At 46.8% G+C, this 19,537-nt stretch overlaps 1 protein-coding gene and 1 non-coding gene across 13 annotated transcripts in view; both read left to right on the forward strand.

The window, feature by feature from the left end:
• PROM1 (prominin 1) overlaps window positions 1-19,537 on the forward strand; it is a 113,090-nt gene that overhangs the window by 81,542 nt on the left and 12,011 nt on the right. For all 12 annotated transcript variants that reach the window (XM_061145466.1, XM_061145467.1, XM_061145472.1 and 9 more), the window contains 7 exons: window positions 1,553-1,712; window positions 4,672-4,824; window positions 10,046-10,169; window positions 12,225-12,328; window positions 16,353-16,437; window positions 18,275-18,421; window positions 19,123-19,194. In XM_061145466.1, coding sequence (XP_061001449.1) covers window positions 1,553-1,712; window positions 4,672-4,824; window positions 10,046-10,169; window positions 12,225-12,328; window positions 16,353-16,437; window positions 18,275-18,421; window positions 19,123-19,194 — 845 coding nt within the window. The remainder of the gene's footprint in view (window positions 1-1,552; window positions 1,713-4,671; window positions 4,825-10,045; window positions 10,170-12,224; window positions 12,329-16,352; window positions 16,438-18,274; window positions 18,422-19,122; window positions 19,195-19,537) is intronic.
• LOC133058960 (U6 spliceosomal RNA) lies at window positions 1,877-1,983 on the forward strand. Its single transcript, XR_009693466.1, has one exon. It is a non-coding gene; the product is annotated as a U6 spliceosomal RNA (small nuclear RNA).

Genomic DNA, 19,537 nt, shown 5'->3' on the forward strand with positions numbered 1-19,537 from the left:
GTGCACCAACCCCCAGAAATCTCAGGGTGAATAAAGAGCCCTGGAGGACTTCCCTGGCGGCATAGTGGATAACAATCAGCCTGCCAGTATCGGGGACATGGGTTCGAATCCTGGTCCTGCAAGAGCCCCAAAACCAGAGTGCTCTGGGGCTCGCGAGCCACAATTACTGAGCCTCAGTGCTGCAGCTACTGAAGCCTGTGTGCCATTGCTCTGCAACAAGAGACGCCACCGTGACGAGAAGCCCGCAGACTTCAGTGAAGAGTAGCCCCCGTTCAACTAGAGGAAGCCCGTGCAAAGCAACGAAGACCAAAGACGACCAAAAATAAACACATTAATTAATTTAAAAAAGAGACCTACAGAGTCTCCAGGTGGACGGTCCTGGGTCTCTGGGCATGAGTGATGTGGAGGAGATGTCCACCGACTGTGACTCTTAGGAGTTCCTGAGGATTCACACGGAGGTAAACCGCACAATTTCCAAAAAAAACAAAAACAAAAACCCCCACCAGTGTGACGTCATTTCCTTTTGGATGGTGCTCCCAGCTCCCAGAAGTTCACCGGGAGCCCTGGATCGCATCCTGAGACCTGCCAGTCTTGGTTCCGCTGCCGCAGAGACGTGTATCTGCCCTTTAGAATCAGCAGACCTTGACCGATGAATATGTTTCTGGGATGTCCCCGCGTCAAGAATCACTGTGGATGAGGCCCCCTTCAGGTCTTAGTGAGTGGTGATGGTCCCCACCTGCTGACTTTGATCCCAGGACCTGCCCTGATGATCACACACATTCCAGAAAGCTGCAACATCACCTCCCTGAGAGATGAGGATACATGCTAATAGAACCTGACTGCTGGGAATAGTACTGCTTTTTGCATATAGGAGACACAGGTAGACTTCAGCAAGATTCAGTTTGTATGAGTCAAATACAATTTTAACAAAAATGTCACCTGAGGTCACGTGTTCAAAAAATTGTTCCTGGAGAATTACTGTGTTCCTCAGTGCTGTTTTGTAGATGGAGGGATTCTTATATTATTAAATAGTTTTTGTTTTTTTTTTTTTTTTTTTTTTTTGCAAAATCACTTAACAGAAGCTTTACAGGTAGGTGAACCTGAGTTTTTAATCCCATTTCTAGTACTTTCTGAAAAACAGACATATGGTCAAGTGATTTAACCCCTATGAGTCCAGCATCCCTGTTAGTGAAGTGGGAATGAGAAATGAGTTAACATTTATAAAAATGCCTTGTCTGTTGTAGGCACACAGTACAGTTTAGTCACTTGGTCCATTTTGCTTTTCTTTTTTTAGTGAAATAAGTAGAAGAAAACTCTGGCTTGATTTCACACCATGTCATTTAAGTCAGTTCTCATAGCTTGCTCTTTTGTTAAACAGTTGCTTTTCAGTAGACTTGGCTGCATTCATGCTTGTTGTAGAATCTTCTCATATTTTAAACATCTGCATAACATGGGAAGAACTAAAAGTGGTTCAAGCTTTTCAGTTGAGTTCCAAAACTAAGTGCCTTGTCTTCTCTATGAAAATGCATAACTGAGGCATCTTTGTTTTCAGAGTTTAAAAAGACCTTGAATTCCATTCAATCTGATGTCAAAAATGTAAGCACAAAGATTCCTATTCAGAAGACACTGTCGAATTTCGTCCGTTACGTTAATAACTCTGAAGATTATATCCTGCACTATTTACCCACTGTGGAAAAATGCAATTCATACAGGTCAGTGCCCTCTCTGAGCTGTGCCACTAGGAGCATGGAACTTGCTGGGGAGGGGGGTGAAAATCTGACGATACAACCGGGGTAATCTTAAGACAGCAAATTTTAATAAGAGGCCATAAGGGGATATGTGTTCACCCTAGTTTAAGTTCATTTAAAAAGTTGAAGTGTTCACTTCAGCAGCACGTATACTAAAATTGAAACTCTGCTAAGAAAACTAGCATGGCCACTGTGAAAGAATGACATGAAAATTCATGAAGCATTACATACGTGTGTGTATATATGTATGTGTGTGTATATATATATAAATTGAAGACTGGAAGCTCTTGAGCCAAATAGTCAATTATTTGCACTTTTTATGGCTTCCAGAGTCTTGGTTATAATTATCTAAAGTATGTAACAAGATTTTACAATTTAAAAGAAATTAGAATGAGCATTCAGGTAATATTTTTCTCTTTATGCATATATAAAATAAATCCATAGAGGTTGGTTCTTACGGAAAAGAGCATCCTTGAAACCAGTGGATTGTCTGAAGCTGCTGTGGATCCCCGCTGTTTGTCCTTTAGAAAAGCACTAAGGGTAGGCTGTGGTCCTGGGAGATGCTGGTGGGCATATATCTTAGACGAGAGCTCAGGGGAGGACAGGACAGGAGAGACTCACGGGATCTCCAGGATCACATGAGAAGGAAGACGGGATCTCTTCTCTGAAAGGCTCAGTCTCACGACCACTACTGAACTCTTCCAGCCGTCCAAACCCAGGAGATTGCAGAGACCACCATCCCTACTTGTGTTATTTATTATGCAGGAGCACAGGATAAATAGTGAGACAGTAACAGTACTTGCTAGCCTTCAGGGAAGAGTTGAGGTGTGCCCACCACGAGCCGTCCATGTGGCATCTCACAGAAACCCCTCAGGTTGTGTTGCGTTTATAACCCTGTTTTGTTGAGACTCAGGGACGTGAAGTGACTTACTCGAGACTGAGGACAGCATGGCAAAGGTAGGCTTTCAACCCCCACCTGACTATGCCCTCACTTACCGCTGTGTCTCAGCCAGCCTTTTCCCACCATGCGGCTTGGCCACCCCAGCAGGCGTCAGAACAAACAAAAGAAAGTGAAGTCACTCAGTCGTGTCTGACTCTTTGTGACCCCATGGACTACAGCCCACCAGGCTCCTCCATCCATGGGATTTTCCAGGCAAGAATACTGGAGTGGGTTGCCATTTCCTTCTCCAGGGGATCTTCCCGACCCAGGGATTGAACCTGGGTCTCCCGTGTTGTAGGCAGATGCTTTACCGTCTGAGCCACCAATATCTTCTTGAACAAACATAAGACAGACCCTTTCCCAATGGACTTGAAATCTCATTAGAAGTCAGAGTGGTACAGATGGGAGGATTGGTGCAATGATCTGTCTACATACCAGCTCCCTTTCCTTCCTCCTCCCGCACCCTGAGATGATAAGCTTATTTTAAAAAGAAATTTTAATGAAGCAGATGAGGCATGTATTAACAGTAAAAGATCCCTAAGGCCAGGTTCCATGGCTTATTTAAATTTGTATCCTCAGGATCTGGACAAAATGTCACAGAGTAGGTGCAGGTGGCTGTCCTTGGGATTCTTCAGGCAGGAATACTGGAGTGGGGTGTCATGCCCTCCTCCAGGGGATCTTCCCAACCCAGGGATTGAACCCTCTTCTCTTAGGTCTCCTGCATTGACATGCGGGTTCTTTACTGCTAGTGCCACCTAGGAAGCCCATTATTAATAATGATTGAGTTTATTCTTAATTGAATGAAAAACTGCAGTGACAGCTTTGGTCGCAGAGTACATACTCTGTTTTTTAGCGTTTTAAGGATTGGAAAGTATTTCTACCCTTGAACGCTCCTGGGTTGCTGTACGTTTGAGGAATGCCAGCAATACCTAACTGAGGATCCCTTATCCTCAAGTGTCTCACAAGACCTCCCATAACACTGAGACCCCCATTCTGCAGGCATTTGATTTGGCATGGACCTAAAATTCTAAGGGCTTCCCAGGTGATGCTAGTGGTAAAGAATCAGCTTGCCATTGCAGGAGATGCAGGAAACTCGGGTTGGATACCTGGGTCGGGAAGATCCCATGGAGTAGGAAATGGCACCCCTCTCCAGTATCTTTGCCTGGAGAATCCCATGGGCAGAGGAGTCTGGCAGGCTACAGTCCATGGGGTCACAAAGAGTTGGATACGACTGAGCATGCACTGTTCTCACTTGATGTGAAAATTTCTAAAAGAGTCAGTGCACTCGTCAAGTAGAAGGTATCTGCCTCAGTAAGGAACACAGGTTCCTCCCCACCCCCGTCCCTCGTATTCCTCAAATCACAAAACACTTTAGATAAAAGACCAGGGGAACCAGTCCCAACTTCTTATCTGTTGTCTATCACGATCTGTCTGAATCTCATCCTCCTTATAATAAGCACTTGCAGCCTCGGGAACCTTGAGAGAACTGAAAAGCCTTAAGGGGCATGGTTGTGTTTGGTGGGGGAAGTAAATCAGTGTTAAGCTTGGCTTGTCCTGGGTCCACCCTCAATAACTATCTGAATACGCAGCGTTCCAACCATCACCCTTTTCTCTTACACCCTGATTATCCACACTTGTAGCCTCCGGAACCTTCAGAGAACTGAAAAGCCTTAAGGGGCATGGTTGTCGGTTGCCTCGGAGAGGCTGAGTCAACCCTGCTTCCGGGCCCCATGAATTAAAGCAAAGGAAAAGAAGCGATAATCCCATGACCTTTGAGAGCTCTTTGAAACCAGGATAAATGTTGATTTGGTTGGGTTGGAGGACTCGGGCTGGAAAGGGGTCTTTTCACAGCACGCTCTCCCTCTGAGGAATTAGCAGGACTCTGGTGTTTGATTGCCAAGGGTAGCGTGGACCCCCTCCAGCACGCCTGTGTTGCGATGATGTCACCACTCACTTGTGCCTGCTCTGTGTTTGCTTCACCAGGTGGCTCGTTTGCTTGACCATCTGCTGCTTGCTGACCCTCATCTTGATTTTTTACCTCCTGGGCTTGCTGTGTGGCACGTTGGGCTATGACCAGAATGCCACCCCAACCAACCGAGGCTGCGTCTCGAACACCGGGGGCGTCCTCCTCATGGTGTGAGTCTCGGCCCTTCCTTGGTCTGTGAAGGGTGGAAACACAGGGTGGGGACCATGGTGTGACAGGGACCCGGTGGCCTCCGGGCCAAGCACTCTGGGTTCCTGTGACCGACCGGGGAGACCTGATGTGATTATGCTTTCATTGGTTTGGGAAATTCCATTAAGCATAAAAATCAAGGAAACTCTAGGTCAGTGACACTTTGAGAGACAAGCTTAAAATCCATGTTTATAAGTATATCCATGTGTGTATAGTAGGCTCCTCCTTAAAGCAGCTATCAGGAAGTTATTTCCAAGTTTGCTTTCTTCTTTCTTTCTTTTTGGCCATACTGCTTTTGGGATCTTAGTTCCCTGATCAGGGATTGAACTAGGGTCCTTAGCAGTGTAAGAACTGAGTCCTAACCACAGGACCACCAGGGAATTCCCCAAGTTTGCTTTCTTAATTCTCATTATTTTCCCCCGTATCTGTCTTATCTCTCTGAGCTTCCCTGGTGGCTCAATGGTAAAGAATCCGCCTGCCAAAGCAGGAGATGCAGGTTTGATCCCTGGGTTGGGGAGATCCGCTGGAGAAGAAAATGGCAACCCACTCCAGTATTCTTACCTGGGACGTTCCATGAGCAGAGGAGCCTGTCGGGCTACAGTCCACGGGGTCGAAAAGACTCAGACATGCCTTAGCAACTAAAAAACAACAGCATCCATCTGTCTGTCTGTCTGTCAATCTATCTACCAACCCATACATTGGATACTTTCTGAAGATTGACCTGATATCAGACACTGTTCACTCTGAAGCTCTAGAGACTCGATTTAGAACAGGGATTGTGGAGCCAGCACCCTTGGGAGTTAGACAGGTAGCCTGTATTAGTGATGGGATCAGATACGAGGTACCAGCAAGTGTTCAATGTGACGCAGACTGGAGCAGTTATCCCTGTTTCAGTTAGATTCGTATCCAAGTTCCTATTTTTGTAAAGAAAACCATTTACTAGGTTATAACAAAGCAGAGGGGGTATGTGCTGGATGGAAGTGGAGGTGGAGCCAGAAATGTAAACCAGTGACCAGGGGTAAAAGCTTGGAGTGCTCCCCAGAGAGGAAGCTGTGGGATATTCTCTTTTCCAATAAACTCCTGGGAATGAGTTGGGGGTGGTGGTGATGAGGATCCAGGGGAGGGTTAAGATTTAGAAGAAGTATTTTGGGTCATAGGGAACCAAAACCACAGCCATTTCTTTACTTGTGTTTATAGTGACATGCATTAATTTGCTTTTTTAAACTTTGGGTCACTATAATAATCTGGCTACTTATGAGCTGTGACTCTAAAGTTAAGGCCATTTCCACAAAGCTTCAAGCTTCATTGTAATACAAGCCTTTATTCACATGAATAGAGGCACATGAGTTTTTGTTTTACTGAAGCATAGTTGATTTACAATGTGTGTTAATTTCTGCTGTACAGTGAAGTGACTCACATGTGTACATTCCTTTTTATATTCTATTTGATGATGGTTTATTCCAAGATACTAAATAATAGTTCCCTGTGTATACAGTAGGACCTTGTTGTTTATCCATCCTAAATGGCATAATTTGTATCCGCTGACCCCAAACTCCCAGCCCATCACTCTCCCTGCCCTACCCCCTCCCCGAGCAGGCTCCAGTCTTTCTCTATGTCTGTGAGTCTTTCCATTAGGTTCATTTGTGAGTTGTTTTTTTTTTTAAGTGAAGTTTTAAAAATAACCTTAAAGCTAATGACGTGGGAGTCTGCCAGAATTGGACAAAGCTGGACAGAGTTCCACCCGTGGAAAAGCCTTCTTGCTCACATGCCTAAATTTCAGAAATTAAGCCGGCAAGGAAGAATGTATTTGCCTGGCCTTTTGTGTAAATGTCCACAGCTATAGACAGAAGATTAATTTAATGTTCAAAATTTAATAATCTTATCACTTGGCTATTTTATCAGTATTTTCATGGTGGATTTATGTGTTGTTGATACATCTTTTTAATTATTGAAGGAAGGAAGTAAATTGCTCTGAAAAGGTCCAGCTTTCATAAAAGTCTATTCTACTTTTTGGTGGGAATGAAAGCAAAAAAAATGTGATATCTAGCTTCAAAAAATTAAAATAAAACAGAGTCATGAGCAAACTGATGGGAGGCTGAGAGCCACTTCAGTTTGGATGTAATACTCACGTCTCAGGTTAAGGAATCTCTAAATGTTAGAGTCACATGTAAACCTATGACTTAGGAGCCATAAGACCCATCTCAGCAGTAGGGGAAAGGCTGGTAGCTATCAATTGCTGTCAGATGCATTCTGGGTGGTCTGCACCCTGAGGGCTTCTGCAATTTTTTTTTTTTGTCCCATCGAAGCCCACCCCTCAGCATGGCATACTTTGCTATGCTTGGCAGAATGCTGCATCTTTTGAGACATCTGGTCAACAACTGGATGGACTCATCAAGCTAGAATGCTGTTTCTTCCTTCTAATCACTGACTTGCTTGTAGAAAGGAGAAAGAGTGTGTTTAGTTCAACTTCAAACCAAAACACCACCTGCTCTTTGAAAGTGGTTGATGCTGTCCAGTAGAGAGCATGGTGTCTCTAACAACCAAGCAAGAGTCCTTGCCTCCCAGGAGGATCCGAGTGAAAAGATCTGAAAGGAGGAGTCCTGGCTTCTCTGTGATCCTGTGTCTTCCGAGGCTCTGGGGAGCATTGTAGGGGCCGAGTGGGGTACAGTGGTGAACGTCTATTGGCCACAACACGGGGCTCTCCCCTCTTTAGAAATGAGAACAATACCCCTGCAGACACCCCATCCTTCCCTCTAACGCCCCTCTCTGCACAGACGTCTTAAAATAAAGACCTGCGTCTGCTGCCCGTTTCCTGGTGTCCCACCTCCTGCCCAGCCCGAGCCACCGTGATTCCTCGCCTGTCACTGTCAGATCAGCAGTGACCTCTGCGTCTCCAGCCCAGTGGACTTCTCCGAGTCCTCCTCGAACATCACAGCAGCGACGGAACAGCTGTCCCTCCTTCTGCAAACACTCCTTAACTCCCAGTGACCTCACACCCTCCTGGTTTCCTTCCAACCCTCCTGATCCTCCACCTTGGTCTCCGTTGCTGTCTTTCCACCACTTCTTGCTCAAATGGTGGGGTCCCCCCAGGCCCAGTCAGTCCTAGGCTTGCCTGTGCCTTCCCCCACCGCCCCAAGGATCAGTCATCATTTCTAAGCCACTGACTCCCTAAAGTAGGTCTGTACCCCAGGCCTCTGTGCTCCAAACCCCAGACTGCATCTGCACAGCATCTCCTCCGCCACGTCTCCCGGAAAACAGGACCTTGTAAAAGTCCATCTTCTCCCCTGCTCTGTCCTTGCTGCTGACGGGCCCTGGTGCATCCTTTCTGTTCCCTTCCCTCATCGCCAGCGCATGAGCTTCACCATATCCTCCCGTGTCTTCCTCCCGGCTCAGCCCTCTTTCACCCTTGATCCCACTCCACCACTCCCAGCTGCAAGAGGTCCCCATCCTGGGCCAGAAACAGCCAGCTCCCTGACAGCCTCCCCTGTGGGCACCTGTCCATCCACCCTTCACACGCGGCCAAGAGGGCTTGTTTTTGCAGAGGGAAGTCGGGGCATGTTCCTCCCGTGCTTAAAGACCTTCACTGGCCTTCCCTCCCGGGATCCTCCAGGCTTCCCCGCTGGATGCCCCTGCCCACCATCTTGGGCTTTCCCTCACAGCGCTTCTCTGTCGGCATCCCTCTGAATATCTGAATACATCCGCCCCTTTCAGACTCTCCAGCGTATATTTCCTGCTGTCAACTGAAACAAACACACCCCCTAAAAGCTGAGAATTACGCTGTATTTGGCGGTCAAAGCTGAGGACTGAAGGCCAGGACAGAACCTCTCAAGTCGCTCTAAGGGAACCACTCTTCCTTCCCCGCTGGATGCCCCTGCCCGCCATCTTGGGCTGTCGGCATCCCTCTGAATATCTGAATACATCTGCCGCTTTCAGACTCCCCAGAGTACATTTCCTGCTGTCAACTGAGGGAGAAAAAAAAAAAAATGCACCCTCTAAAAGCTGGGAATTCTGTTGTAGTTGGTAGACAAAACTGAGGACTGAAGGCCAGGACGCTCTGAGGGAACCGCTCTGAAGAGGTGAGGGAGGAGCCAGGATACAGAGGAGTTTTTCCGACAAAGACCTGGCCCTCAGAGCCTCAGAAGATTAGTGCTAATTAAAGAAAACCACGTGGGATTGGTCTCTCTGGGTCTGAGTTACTTCCCTCAGTATGTTATGTGATGTTGCTCCTATGTGGAATCTAACAAAACAGGGTACAAATGAACTTTTATTTGTAAAACAGTGATAGAGTCACGAACGGACTAAACAAACGTATGGTCACCAGGGAGTAAAGCGTGGTGGGATAAACTGGGAGACTGGGATAGACACACACCCTAGGGTATATAAAATAGATAACTAATAAGACCCGCTGTATAGCACAGGGAACTCGACTCAGTCTTCTGTAATGGCTTATATGGGAGAAGAATCTAAAAAAAAAGACCGTGGACCTATGTATAGGTACAACTGATTTACTTTGCTGTGGTACATCTGAAACTAGCACAACATTCTACAGATTAAAATCTTACAATGCAGGCGGCATGTCTACAGATTCATCTCTTAAAAAAAAAAAAAAAGAAAGCCACATGGTCTGGGCTCACTGACATTCCTGCAACGAGCACCTCAGCTATCCAGGGGCCCGGGTCCTATGCTTTGTCCTCCTGAGTCTCCTCGGGGCGGCCTTTCAGGGTGGCTGCAGTGGGTGATGGCTAGATGGGGGGGTGGGCATCCTGTTTCTATGCTGAGCCCCGCAGGGCTCACCGTTGGGGCGGGTGTAATGGGACGGCCAATGGCTACAGCGTCCTTTGTCTGCTGATAGGATTTCTGTCCTGTCAGCATTTTCCAGGGATACTAACTTACAGCCCCCTCACTCACTGGACAGCCTTGGCTCCCTCGGGTGACCCCGGGTCCACATCTGCGCCGCGGTGCTGGGCTGCAGGCAGGCCAGGGGCCCAGGGCCCAGTATCCCCTTAAGGTGCTCCTTGCACTACCCGTCTGCATCCCTGGGTAGGCTGAACCCGGGTTAACCTGCCGAAAGCTGACGTCCCAGGTCATTTTATACGTGGAATAGGTAGAATGAGTAAGTTCTGGTAATAGTGAATAACTGCCTGTAGAATTAACTGTTTTTTTCCTGTTTGTTTGTGTTTCCAGTGGGGTTGGATTCAGTTTCTTCTTTTCTTGGATAGTCATGACCATCGTGGTGCTGACTTTTGTCACTGGTGGAAATTTGGAAAATCTGGTCTGTGAGCCTTACAGAAACAAGAAGTTCTTCCAGGTAAATATGGATTGTGTGTCCATTACACAGGGCTTGAGCCAAAGCTTTTATGCTCCCCCCAAACCTAGTGGGTTTCTTCAAGAGTAAAAAGGTGAGCACCTGATTTGTATTCAGTAGGTTGAGATGCCATCTGTCAGAGCCAAAAAAAAAAAAAATACAGCCATACAGGTGACCCTTGAACACGAGGGTATTGGGGGTGATGATCCTCTGGGCATTCAACTTATATTCAGCCTTCTGTCCACATGGTTGCTCCATATACCCTTCCTCGGATTCTACCAACCTCAGACCACGTGGCACTGTATTATTTAGTGCTGAAAAAAATTCACGTATAAGTGAATCCTTGCAGGTCAAACCCATGTTGAAAGGTCAACTGTATTCTTTTTTTAATGTCAGTGAAATCGGTCCCAGGAGTTAAGGCTTACTCATCAATGCTGGTTGTCATATTCAGGGAGAATACAGTTCTTCCCAGAAGTAGTTCCCAAATGTGGAATATCAGAGGATAAATTTTCCAGGTTCCTACCATACCTCAAGAGGTTTCTGATGTTTCGAAGAACTTCCCAGATGACAGTTGCCCACACAGATGGTGGACGGGCCCTAAATTTGCAATGAAAGAGGGGGCTTCCTTGCTTCCCTGGTGTTCCAGTGGCTAAGAATGCACCTGGCAATGCAGGGGCCTCAGGTTCGATCCCTGGTGGAGGAACTAACATCCCACCGCCCGTGGGCAACTAAGCCTTCGTGATGAGCCCGCGAGCCACGCCTAGAGGGTCCACGTGCTGCAATAAGACCGGATGCAGCCAATAAATAAACCTTCAAAAAACGCTGACGTGAAGGGGACTGCTGAATGGCACACCTCGTGGTGGAGGGTTGTCCCTGGTGGAAATCTGATGAGGTAGTTGGGAATTAAATTTGAACTTCACTTTCTCCCTCTGCAGCCAACTACTTCAGGTTTTAGGGCACCATATCCAAGTTTAGCTTCATTAACTAACAAAGATGTTTTGATCTACAGGTCTGTCTTCTCATTTTGATTTCCCAGTGTTTTTCTCCCTATTCTGATTTTTAAAATGTGTTTCCACTTTCCTGTTTCATTGTACCTATTTGTCTACCTCATATATGTTATAAAATCAGGTGAGGGACTCCTAAGATAAACCAGTTGTTGTGGAGGTTTTTTAATTTCTCACTTGGTTCAGGAAAATTCAGTTGGGAGCGTCAGTTTGTCACACAATCTCCATGTGGCCTCTTGATAAAAAAATTAATGCATCAAGCCCAACTTCATCATCTTTTATTCTACGTTAAGTTGTTAAAAAGGAATTCTTTAAAAGTAGAGGAGAATATTTTGAAAAATGAGGGTATTTCCCATTTACACTCAAGTAAGTATACAGTCATGTACTCATTGCTGCTGCTAAGTCGCTTCAGTCGTGTCCGACTCTGTGCGACCCCATAGACGGCAGCCCACCAGGCTCCCCCGTCCCTGGGATTCTCCAGGCAAGAACACTGGAGTGGGTTGCCATTTCCTTCTCCAATGCATGAAAGTGAAAAGTGAAAGTGAAGTCGCTCAGTCGTGTCTGACTCTTAGCGACCCCATGGACTGCAGCCTACCAGGCTCCTCGGTCCATGGGATTTTCCAGGCAAGAGTACTGGAGTGGGGTGCCATTGCCTTCTCCCATGTACTCATTAGCCCATCTTAAAATTACATAATGTGAAGCTGAAGAATGTGCCTGATTTAACTCCATTTGTCTAGGGCAAAAGAGTGAAGAGCTGAGTCTACTGCTTCATGGCTTTCTATTAGATATTCTGAATCAAATTATTCTTCAGCCATGTCTAATCTTTATTTTGCTTAAATATTCCTCTCAAAAACATACTTTTAATAATTCCTATGGTTTCTACCCGGTGATCTGTCTATTCCAATCACACTTTTATTTTCTAGTTTAAAGTTGAAAATCAATGAAGTAAATCATGATATAAATAAAAATATCCCAAACATTATATGTTTAACAGAATATTCATTTAATTATATGCATGTATGTTAGTGTAAAACTGTCTTTAAATTTCTTCTAGATTTTGGACACTCCATATTTACTAAATGAGGATTGGGAATACTATCTCTCTGGCCTAGTACTTAACAAACCAGATATTAATCTCACTTTTGAACAAGTTTACAGGTATGAATAATTGCATTATGCATTTTTTTTGCTACTTAGAATGTTGTGTTTTTACAGTGAGAATTTTGCTCTCAGCGTGTCTTTCATTTGAATGGTCAACTTTCCAATTTCAGACGTAAGCCAGTCTCTGGTCTCAGCAGTAAGACCAAAAAGGCATTCTTCCCCGGAAAACCCTCTAGGACTTAGGATGGTGCATCCCAGGTCACTCTGTCTTTATCAATAAAACTCATTGGTAGCTGCTGCTGCTGCTAAGTCGCTTCAGTTGTGTCCGATTCTGTGCGACCCCATAGACGGCAGCCCACCATGCTCCTGTGTCCCTGGGATTCTCCAGGCAAGAACACTGGAGTGGGTTGCCAATGCCTTCTCCAACTCATGCATGTGTGCTAAGTCACTTCAGTTGTGTCCGACTCTGTGACCCCATGGACAGCACAGCCCACCAGGCTCCTCCGTCCACAGGATTCTCCAGGCAAGAACACTGGAGTGGGTTGCCATTTCCTTCTCATTGGTAGAGGTGACCCTAAAATACATTCATGGGACCCTGGGAAAACTCTTGTTTGAGAACCACCCTGACCCCAGGTAAATGCTGTATAACAATTTAGAATTCACTGGATGAGTCTGTCAGTGGAAATGATAAGCATGGGATTTCCCTGGAGGTCCAGTGGTTAGGACTTAATCCTTCCACTGCCAGAGCCCAGGTTCATCCTTTGCTCAGGAACTAAGATCCCACAAGCCTTGTGGGACAGCAGAAAAAAAGCAAAGAACAGAAATATGCAGTCTTTAATAGGAATAGGAAAGAGTTTTATGTGAGCCAAACTGAGGACTCTAGCCAGGGAGACAGCCTCTCAGACAGCTCTGAGGAGTTGTTCCAAAAACTGTCTTTGGGCACAGTTTTATATCCTGTCAGGACAAGTAACATTAAAGTCAGGGGTACATGCATTAAAGATTTCAAAAAACAAAACTGTTCAGTGTGTATACGGTGAGTCAGCATGGCCTTGGCACCTGAAGGGCAGTCTTATCACCAAGGAAGGACCAGCATTGATGTCCCAGGGAGGGAAACATTTAATCTTTATTTTGATGCGTACATTTTCCTGGTCAGTGCACCCTTTTCTTTCATAATTTCATTGTATGTAAGCTGACGTACAAATGTCTCTTTGACAGGCCACAAGCAATCTGTTTTAGTTAGCATAAAATTTGAGTTAGGTCTTGCAGAAAAAGACTTCCCCAGCCCTCCATATGCGAACATCTCTTATCAGGTCGAGTCTCTCAGGGGCTGATAGTGGTGTAGCCTGAGGACCAGGCTGTGAATCAGGCCGCCTGGGCCCCAGGCCCGGCTCCACCCCCAGGGCCTCTGTGACCTCTGTGGTCCCCTTCCTGTCACTTCAGTAGGATGATCATAGTCAGCTGAGTATCACCAGCTACCCTCACTTCCAGGGAACTAGACAGTGAGTAAATAGCACAGGGGTCCATCCTCCTGGCACGTGGCCCCCATGGCAGACTTGCTGATCACTTGGGGTCTTCTGCTTTGCCCAGAGGGTCATAGGAGCCTTCTCAAACAGTGTTTTAGGAAGACACTTTCAGTCCATTGGCGTCTCTGTGCCCTCCAATGAATGCAATGAATGAAACCCTCGCCAGGCTTGAGAGAAGGAAGCCAAGCTTCTCAGCGTCATGTGCCAGCTCTTTGGGATTCCGTCTCCAGCTGAACTCTCCGTTCCTTCCTCTGGTGGTCAGTGTATCACCAACGCCAGCCTGCTTAGGGTTCCCCGGAGAGGAGCGTCACCCCTCCCAGGGTTCTGGGACGTTCTTCTCCCAGGCGTCCCTCGAGGACTCTGCAGAAGGAAGCAGCACCCAGGACGAGGTCATCTGGGTGGCAAGGATGTGCAAGGGTGTGGCCACCCTGCTGAGCTCGCTGGAGAAGGCATTTGCCACGTTTCAGAGAAGTTAGGAGAGGTGAGGCCAAGTTAGGTTTACAGCCAAAGTGGATGTTTGTCAGCCCGTCCCTGTCTCCTACCCTTAGTCCAACCTTAGATTTAGTAGGTAGAGCTCAACCCTGGAAATGTGGAGGGAGATGGTCAGGAGGGGGCTTGATAGAGTATATTTTAAATATTTAACAACCTCAGATATGCAGATGATACCACTCTAATAGCAGAGAGTAAGGAGGAACTAAGGAGCCTCTTGCTGAAGGTGAAAGAGGAGAGTGAAAAAGCTGGCTTGAGACTCAGCATTCGAAAAACTAAGATCATGGCATCCAGTCCCATCACTTCGTGGCACGTACATGAGGAAAAGTGGGAGCAGTGACAGGCCTTGCTGTCTTGGGCTCCAAAATCACTGCAGATGGTGGCTGCAGCCATGGCACTAAAAGACGCTTACTCTTTGGAAGGGATTCTATGACACACCTAGACACCGTATTAAAAAGCAGAGACATGACATGTCTGTTTAGCCAAAGCTGTGGTTTTTCCAATAATCATGTATGGGTGTGAGAGTTGGATCATAAGTTTAAGCATGAAAGAAATGATGCTTTCGAATTGAGGTGCTGGAGAAGACTCCTGAGAGTCCCTTGGACAGCAGGGAGATCAAACCAGTTAATCCAAAAGGAAATCAACCCTGAATGTTTATTGGAAGAACTGACACTGAAGCTGAAGCTCCAATACTTTGGCCACTTGATATAAAGAGCCGACTCATTGGAAAAGACCCTGATGCTGGGAAAGATTGAAAGCGGGAGGAGAAGGGGGTGACAGATACTGAGATGTTTAGATAGCGTCACCATCTCAATGGACATGAATGTGAGCAAACCCAGGAGATAGTGAAGTACAGGGGAGCCTGGTGGGCTGCAGTTCATGGTTGGCAGTGAGTGGGACATGACTTAGCAACTGACTAACAACAAATTTATTTATTTATTTGGCTTCACTGGGCCCTTAATTGCAGCCCACAGGAATTGTAATTGTAGCACATAAACTGTTAGTTGCTTCATGTGATATCTAGTTCCCTGACCAGGGATCAAACCCAGGACCCTTGCATTGGGAGTGCAGAGTCTTAGCCATTGGACTGCCAGGAAGTCAGTGGATAAAGTTTTATATATATATATTTATTTATTTACTTTTGGCTGTGCTGGTTCTTTGTTGGTGAGCAGGCCTTTCTATAGCTGTGGTGAGCAGGGGTACACTCTAGCTGCCTTGCACGAGCGTCTCATTGCAGTGGCTTCTCTTGTTGCAGAACACAGGCTCTAGGGCACGCGGGCTCAGTAGTTGTGGCTCCCAGGCTCTGGAGCACAGGCTTAATAGTTGTGGCTCATGGGCTTAGTTGGCCCATGGCATGTTGAATCATCCCAGATCAGGGATCGGACCCATATCTCCTGCATTGGCAGGTGGATTCTTTACCACTGAGCCACCACGTAAGCCCGATAGAATCTTCTACTAAATATTTATTAAATCTTTTAATAAGGATAACGCTTGGTAACACGCATCTCTCTGACGTGTGTTGTTCTTTTCGGGTTAGAGTTTGTGTCTTCCCAATTTGTAAACTTTGTTGTCACTTGGAGCACTAGGCTGTAGTATTTACCTGTCCTCTTGTGGGCTTCCCTGGTCGCTCAGAGGGTAAGGCGTCTGCCTGCAATGCGGGAGACCTGGGTTTGATCCCTGGGTTGGGAAGATCCCCTGGAGAAGGCAATGGCAGCCCACTCCAGTACTCTTGCCTAGAAAATCCCATGGACAGAGAAGCTCGGTGGGCTATAGTCCATGAAGTGGCAGAGTCAGACATGACTGACTTCACTTTCACCTTTCACCTTGTATCTGTTCCAAACGTGGGACATTAAGGAGAAGAGAGAAAGGCGTCAGGAATGGTGGGCCCCCCGGGGGATTCCTGGGGACACTGGTGGCAGCTTATTGCATTGACACCCACCTGCCATGTCATGTTCATATTCACAGATTAAACAAAGATGAACGGTTGACCTTTTTCTCCATCCTTCGCAGCGGACAGAGGTAGCCACAACTGCCCTTTTGCATCCTGATTTCTCTGTTTCTTCCCTCAGTGACTGCAAAGAAAATAAAGGCCTTTATGCAACACTTAAGCTTGACCACATCTACAATGTCAGTGAAGAGCTCAACATTACAAAGGTGAGTGTGTGCGTGTGTATGTGTGTGTTAGTTGCTTAGTTGTGTCCAACTCTTTGCAATCCCATAGACTGTAGCCCACCAGGCCCCTCTGTCCATGGGATTCTCCCGGCAAGAGCACTGGAGTGGGTTGCCATTTCCTTCTCTAAAAGGAACTATAGTAAGAAAGAAAGTGAAGTCGCTCAGTCGTGTCCGACTCTTTGCAACCTCATGGACTGTAGCCCACCAGGCTCCTCCATCCATGGGATTTTTCAGGCAAGAGTACTGGAGTGGGTTGCCATTTCCTTCTCCAACAGAGGTGAGTAATTAGGACCAATCAGGAAATCGACATATTTCTTTACCAAATTCAGTGGTCCCCATTTTCTCTTTTGAGGTGGATTCCACATTAGATAAAATGAGCCGTTTTGAAGTGATTTTAGTACATTTGCAAGGCTGTGCAACCCTCACGTCTATTTAATTCCAAGACCTTGGTGTCACCCCCGACCAGCTGACTTTCTGAGACATGAGTTTCTCCTCTGAATGGAACAAAAGCATCTCCAGGGTTCTCCCCGCAGACCCTTCATGGGGAAAGAGTTTAGCTTGCTGAATGTCGGAGTCCCTGGAGGCACAAACCCTACTTGCTTCCCAGGGCATTGACTCTCCCAGACCAGCCACCCTTTTCTGTCACATCGCTGATGAGGGACAAGAACAGTGGCCCACAGAGTCCTTACTCCGTGTGAATGGTGGGGGGACCCCAGGGCTCCTAGATGGGCCCTTGGCAAGACACAGCTTGGCAGCAGGGATGGAAAGGGACTGAGTGGATGACTACTTTTCCTCCTTCACCCCGGCCCCCAGCCGAGTCTGGAGCCTTCAGACACCGAGTAGAGGCCCCTGCGGAGTGCACTGGCTGGGGAAGGGGCCGGGGGCTCCGGCGGCCCATGCCTCTGGTGCCCTTAGCTAGGTGGTGCCCACTCCCTCATGCCTAGAGGCCTGCTGGCTTTCTTTGCTGTGTAGGAAAGAAGCTAAGGAAGCTGGTGCCTTCTGGGCTTCCAACATCAGGAAAGTAAAAAAAGAGGTGGTTCCCCAAGCCCCACTGCTTCTGTACGGAGTCATCACCAAAGGGGCACCATGAGGTCAAGATGGCCTGAGGGTCTTCAGAGGTCAAGAGGCTTATTTGAAAGCTGTGTACAAATTTTGTATTCTCTTCTCTAGACATATCTTGCATGCACTCATAAATATAATACTATTTTGCAGCCAGGTCCCAAAGGGATGGCCTCTGCTCACTCACTCATGATGCCATTTCTCAATGATGAGCGGTGCCTTGGACACACAAGACCCCACAGTCACCAGCCGCATGCCCGTGATCTGGAGTGTTTTCACTAGCCAGTCCAGGGCAGGCCACCTCCTTCCCTTGGAAAGCAGCCCCCAGGCCCCTTTTGGCATCTCTGTTTGTCAAGGCTTTCTCAGAAGCCACCTCCTCTCGGAAGCCCTCCCCAGCCACCTCCTCTCGGAAGCCCTCCCCAGCCCCCTGCCTTGCAAGGGTCGTGTCCTGATGCAGTTCATGTGCCTTTATCACAGTACCGCCTCTTCACTTTGAGGTCTTTGGAGGGTGGGGATGTAGCAGGCTTTTGCTTTGCATCCCAGGTCCTCACATGGTGCTTGGCCTGGGGCCCAGCGAAGAAAGCTGGGAGTTGGGGAAGGACTGGGAGGGAAGACAAGAAAACGAGGAAGACATGTCAGTCAGGTGCAGGTGTGTTTATTTTTGGCCTGAGTAATTTTATTGCTCCTTTAAAGCATTAAATTAGTGACATTTTTGGAGACGAGTGAACTTACTAATCTTTTTTTTTTTTTTAAACTGCAGCATACTGGAGACATAAATAGTAATTTGGAAAATATGAATTTAAGAATTAACGATATAGAACTGCTGGATAAAACAGGAAGGAAAACCCTTATGGATATCAGCTCTTCGGGAATAGGCAAAATAGACTATGCTGCCTACATAAACGCGGTATGACCTGCGTGTTCCTGGGTGATCCTTTGCATGTTTTTTTTTGTTTGTCTTTTGTTCTTGTTTTTCATTAACTGAGATGAGATTTGCACAACATTAATTAATTCTTTTATTACCAACTGAATAATTCACTAGCATTTAGTATAATTGCAATGTTACACGACTACCGTCTCTAACTAGTTCTAATGTGTGTTCATCACCTTCAACAGAAAGCTCCGCTTCCAGTAAGTAATTGCTCCCTGTCTCCCACTCCAGCCCCTGGCTTCTATGAATTTACCTATTCTGGATATTTCATATGAGCGGGGTGCCCTTTTTTTGTCTGATGACCTTCACTGGTCCATTTCATGTAGTCTAAGTTTTTCGAGATTCATGTCCATTACAGCAGGTACTTTCTTTCTCTGTATGGTTGAAAGCAAATTATGCTGTTTTGTATGTATGAACAATGCAGGGGTGTCTAGCCTTACCTTGTGTTTATGGACCCACGTTCACTCTGTTGCTTGTTACAGGTTGTTGTTGTTTAGTCATTAAGTCGTGTCCGACTCTTTGTGACCCCATGGACTGTAGCCCGCCAGGCTTCTCTGTCCTTGGGATTTTTCCAGCCAGGCAAGAGTAATGGAGTGGGTTGCCATTTCCTTCTGCATGTTACAGGTTAAGGTTTAAAAATCCCATCTCCATATCAGTTTTCTACACCTCTTTTGTAGACCGAGGGAAGTCCCACGAGAGTAAATCTTATGTCGTTTGCAGACAATCTCCAAAGAAAAGCCAACCAGCTGGTGAGTAGAGACGATCCTGTTCAAGGCTGTCCTTGCTGTAGAGGGCGAAGGTCAATAGCATTCTTAGAGGATCCAGGAAGAGGTTCCTGGCGCCGCAGGTGTCCCTGGTATAAAAATGCCCCTCCGTGCCTGTTGAGAAGCTCCCACCAGCGGCCACTGCCGTGTGGCCCGACAGTCCGTGAGCTTGTGAAGTTTCCCAGAGCGGCGTTCCAAGGCCGTCCCCAGCCCCACCACTTTAGCACTGGTCTGCTTTCATGCCATCCCGCCTCCACTGCCCAGCACCAGTGCACGCATGTTTTTGCAGTGTAAGGAATGGTAACTTGGACGTGGGAGCGAGATCCCA

Source organism: Dama dama, chromosome 6 (assembly GCF_033118175.1).
Source record: "Dama dama isolate Ldn47 chromosome 6, ASM3311817v1, whole genome shotgun sequence".
Classification (NCBI taxonomy): domain Eukaryota; kingdom Metazoa; phylum Chordata; class Mammalia; order Artiodactyla; family Cervidae; genus Dama; species Dama dama.